Source organism: Lactuca virosa, chromosome 1, assembly GCF_052849685.1.
Source record: "Lactuca virosa cultivar CGN04683 chromosome 1, Lactuca_virosa_CGN04683_v6, whole genome shotgun sequence".
Lineage (NCBI taxonomy): Eukaryota > Viridiplantae > Streptophyta > Magnoliopsida > Asterales > Asteraceae > Lactuca > Lactuca virosa.
In genome coordinates this window covers 116,172,710-116,177,666 of record NC_136426.1, presented here as the reverse complement: position 1 = coordinate 116,177,666, position 4,957 = coordinate 116,172,710, and the positions used below count along the sequence as shown (strand labels likewise).

At 39.3% G+C, this 4,957-nt stretch overlaps 1 protein-coding gene across 1 annotated transcript; it reads left to right on the top strand.

Annotated features, from left to right (window-relative positions):
• The first annotated feature begins 1,957 nt into the window (after positions 1-1,957).
• On the top strand, positions 1,958-2,470 carry LOC145119479 (uncharacterized). The gene has a single exon (XM_079055143.1). The coding sequence runs from the start codon at positions 1,958-1,960 to the stop codon at positions 2,468-2,470; it is 513 nt and encodes a 170-aa protein (XP_078911269.1).
• Positions 2,471-4,957: the final 2,487 nt, after the last annotated feature.

The following is a 4,957-nucleotide window of genomic DNA, read 5'->3' as shown; positions in this document are numbered from 1 at the left end:
AACGGTTTCATTAATTAGTTGATTTTATTCTACTTATAGTTATCGATCCTTTTTGTGGAATTTATAGCATACAAAGTTAATTAATTCTTTTGTTTTTGATTTGATATTTTTTTATTTTTACAGCTCTCCATGCTGTGGTCACGCTTGGTCACGTCGTGGACATTATTGCATAGAAAGTTAATTTATTATTTCAGTTTAGTGATATATGACCTGAGGCTCTATGTTTCTAATTGTGCCAACGCTTGAAGACCCCGAATCTGCATTCCACAAAAAGAAAAACAAAAAGGTGGGAGAATCAAGTAATATGTTTCCAACCGAAAAGTTCGAAACCACTGAAAAGACTCTCGACAAAAAGAGGATTGGGTACGAGCCAGAAAACAGAAACCGAAGGCGATTTAGAAGATGATATCAAAAGCAAGAAAGAAGAGATGGTGGATATCACGTGAATGACTATGGAGGTATACAAGAAACAAGTGCGCAACGACCAAGGGCCAGGCCTTGCTCCACCATAAATCCCAGCTGAAACCAACTTTGAGCTCAAGGGACACATTCTAGAAATGCTCAAGGACATACCGTTTTTCGAAAAAGATCAAGAAGACTCGTTTAGGCACATCAATAAAGTCAAGGACATTGCAAATTACTTCAATGTTTCCAATGTCTCACGAGAAGCAGTGCTACTCAGAATGCTTCCAGTAACCTTCATAGGAGATGCAAAAAATCAGGCTAAAGTCTCTTGCACCTGGAGAAATTACAACTTGGACGAGTCTACGAGAAGTTTTCATTGAGCAGTTTAGCCCACCATCAAAAATAGCCAAGATAAAAAAGAAGATAGCAAACCTCCAACAAAATGATGGTGAGTCTTCGTTTGAAGCATGGTAGAGGTACAAAGGCATGCTATGGAATCGTCCCCAACACAATCTGAATGTGCAATAAGAAGTGTCTATCTTTTATGACGGGGTGAATGTTATAACAAGACAACTCCTTGATTCTCAAGGAACAATGACAAAGAAAGAACTGGCTAGTATTAAGGAGTTGACTGAAGAATTTGTAAAACATTCACGCGAGTATCATAACCCATGAGAAGATGTTACAATAGGAAGGGGAAGCTTGGATGGAGGCAAAGAGAACATAGTAGCGGTTATGGAAAAACTAGAGTCAATGGATCGAAGGATGACGAAGATGAATTAATTTATCCATAAAATTCGTGTAGGGTGTGATAATTGTAGCGAGCCTCACTTGACAAAGGAATGTGACCTTGACGAAAATGGCAACCGGAAGGTTCGTGCTTGTTACTCTAGTGGTGATAGGTATGATGAAGATTAGAGGAAACCGAAGAAGGAGTGGCTTCCATATGGTAAATCTAGAAAAGTAAAAGAAGAGAAGTACAAGCAGTAAAGTGTCGGGTTTTATCAAAAGTTGCAATCGGCTCCCGAAAAGAAGAATGATTTTAAAGCAATGCTTAATCAATTTGCATGCGCATCCGTGAACAGGCACGATGAAACTGATGTTGTTATCCGAAATCAGCAAACCTAGATTTGAAACATCGAGCAACAAATAGGACAACTATCGAGGCAATTCAATGAGCGCTTACCGGATACACTTCCAAGCAACATGGAAACCAATCCAAAACCTTACGTCAAGGCCGTAATGACAAGGAGTGGTAAAATTATCAATCCTTTAATTCATTTAACAAAAACTGATTCATCAAATGTGCAATAGCACGAAGAAGAGAACGTTCCAGAAAAAGCACCTGCCCAGCAGCCACGACATGGGGACGGGCCCACGCCGTGGCCATCAGAAGAAGAGAAAAAGTCGAATCTAGTAAAAAATCTATCAGCCACCTCTACAATATCCGAGCCGGCCAAAGCAAGACAAACAAACTGAGGACTACAAAAAGTTTCTTGAACACATCAAGACTTTACAAATCAATATTCCATTCATTGAAGTTGTTGCCCAAATGCCAAAATATGCCAAGTTTCTAAAACACATTCTCACCAACCGTAAGAAGATGAAGGAAGCTTCTAGTGTGATAATACACGAAAATTGCTTAGCAGTTATGCTCAATAAGCTGCCAAAGAATATGGGAGATCCAAGAAGCATGACATTACCTTGTCAATTCAAAAATCTTGCAACTACTCATGGTCTTGCCGATTCGGGAGTTGGTATGAATTTGATGTCGTACTCATTTTACAAGAAGTTGCATCTCCTGGAGCCAAGGCCAATACGCATGGCAATTCATCTACCCAACAAGACGGTGACACTCCCGAGAGGTATTTGTGAGGATCTTTTGGTTAAGATTGATAAGTTTGTGTTTCCTGCATATTTCGTAGTGCTTGACATGGAGGAGGACAATCAGGTTCCTATTATTCTTGGAAGACAGTTTCATAGCACCGTGCGGGCTCTTGTGGACATTAGAGAATCAAAGCTGACACTTCAAGTTGGAGAAGATGCAAGAATGGAAGGAGAATGAGCTAGAAGGTTAGTGTTGATAGAGTAATGAAGCACTCGACGATAAGTGATGACATCGTATTTTCGGTTAACACTTTTAACTCATTCATGGAAAAAGAGATGCAAGAATGGAAAGAGAATGAGCTAGAAGGTTACATGAATTTGAAGGAAGATGATTTTGATGCCGAACATGACCTTCAAGAATTGGAAAGGCTACCAGAGGAAATCGATTTTGAAGAAAAGAAGAAGCTCTCTGAAGAGGCCCCGCGACGTAGCATCAACAAAATTTTCGATCAGACGAGGAAAACAACAGCCACACGACGTGGCAATTTGCCCACGTCGTGGCCACTGAACATGGAAAAATATCGGTTCTAAAACCTTTACCCGATCATTTGGAGTATGACTTCCTAGAAGAATATGAATAAAAGCTTGTGATCGTAGCCTCAGATTTGAAGGCCAAAGTGAAGGAGAGCTTGGTGAGAGTGTTGAGAAAGCGTAAGAATACCATAGCGTTGATGATTTCCGATATCAAAGGAATAAGCCCTTCGTATTGCTCCACATAAGATAATTTTGGAAGAAAGGTCCAAGCCTGTAGTTCAGCCACAACATAGACTCAATCCGAACATGCAAGAAGTAGTGGAAAAGGAAGTAATGAAGTTATTGGATTCCGGAATTATTTAATTTATTTGGGATGGCCAACGGGTGAGTCTGGCTCATGTGGTTCCAAAGAAAGGAGGGATGAAGGTGGTAACAAATGAGAAGAAATAGCTCATTCCTACTAGAACGGTAACCGGTTGGCGAGTGTGCATCGATTATCGCAAGTTAAACGATGCCACTTTAATGGACCTTTTTTCTTTACCATTCATTGATCAAATGCTCGAACGATTATCCGACCACTTCTTCTATTTCTTTTTAGATGGCTTTTTAGGTTACTTCCAAATTTCGATTGATCCAAGAAACCAAAAGAAGACCACTTTTCAGATGTCCGAGTGAGACTTTTGCTTATCGACGAATGCCCTTTGGATTATGCAATGCGTCGACCACCTTTCAAAGATGCATGACCGCTTTCTTTCACAACATGGTGGAGAAGTTTTCATGGACGATTTTTTGGTTTTTGGTTATTCTTTCGATAATTGTCTTTCTAACCTTGATTTAATGGTTGCTAGGTGTGAAGAGACCAACATGGTCTTGAATTGGGAAAAATGTCATTTCATGGTCAAAGAAGGAATAGTTCTAGGACATAAGGTTTCCAAAGCGGGGATAGAGGTGGATCGAGCTACGATTGACACAATTTCAACCTTGCCACCTCCAACTAATGTTAAATGGGTGCACAGTTTTTTGGGTCATGCAGGATTTTACCGCCGATTTATAAAAGATTTTTCAAAAATTACCAGACCCTTAACTCAATTACTTTCAAAAATGACAAGACCCTTAAGGAAACATTAACTACCACCCCCATTAAGATAGCCCTAAATCGGAACCTTCCATTTGAGTTGATGTGTGATGCTAGTGACTTTGCATTAGGAAAGGTTTTAGGACAAAGGATTGAAAACCGCTTTCAACCAATTTATTATGCAATCAAAACACTCAACCCGACTCAAGAGAATTACACCACCACAGAAAAGGAATTACTAGCCGTAGTTTATGACTTTGATAAATTCCTTCATTACTTAATCTTGTCAAAAACAATTGTGTTTATTGACCACCCTGCCTTGAAATTTTTGTTTAGCAAACAGGATGCAAAGCCAATGTTGATACAATTGGTGTTACTTCCTCAAGAGTTTGACATTAAAATAAAAGACAAAAGGGATTGGAAAACATGGCGGCCGATCACCTATCAAGATTGGAGAACCCGAAACTCGAAGAGTTAAAAGGAGAGATTGATGACAACATTCTGGATGAGTACTTAATGATGATCGAGGGAGAATAGCCTTGGTTTGCGGACATCGTGAACTAACTTGCAAGAAATTACCTTCCAAAAGGTCTCTCTTACCAACAAAAGAAGAAATTCTTTTCCGAAATCAAGTATTATTTTTAGGACGATCCATATCTCCTTAGAACTTCTGCTGATGGGATCATTAGAAGATGGTTTTGGGGAATGAAGCTAGAGATATCTTATACCATTGTTATAGTGGACCAATTTGTGGACATCATAGAGCTCACTAAATGGGAAAGAAAGTGTTCGATGCGGGATTCTTGTCAAAGAATGCATATACCATATGCATTCTTATAATGGGATATTTTATACCATATGGAAGGATGCAACAACTTTTGTCAAAGAATGTGATTCGTATCAAAGATTGGGGAACATCTCTTCACACAATGAAATACCTCAAAACATCATTCAAGTTTGTGAGGTGTTTGATATTTGGGGAATTGACTTTATTGGACCATTTCCGGCTTCAAGAGGTAACACATACATACTAGCAGTGGTTGATTACATGTCGAAGTGGGCGGAAGCGCAAGCTTTACCCACTAATGGCATACATGTTGTCGTTAAATTAGTTAA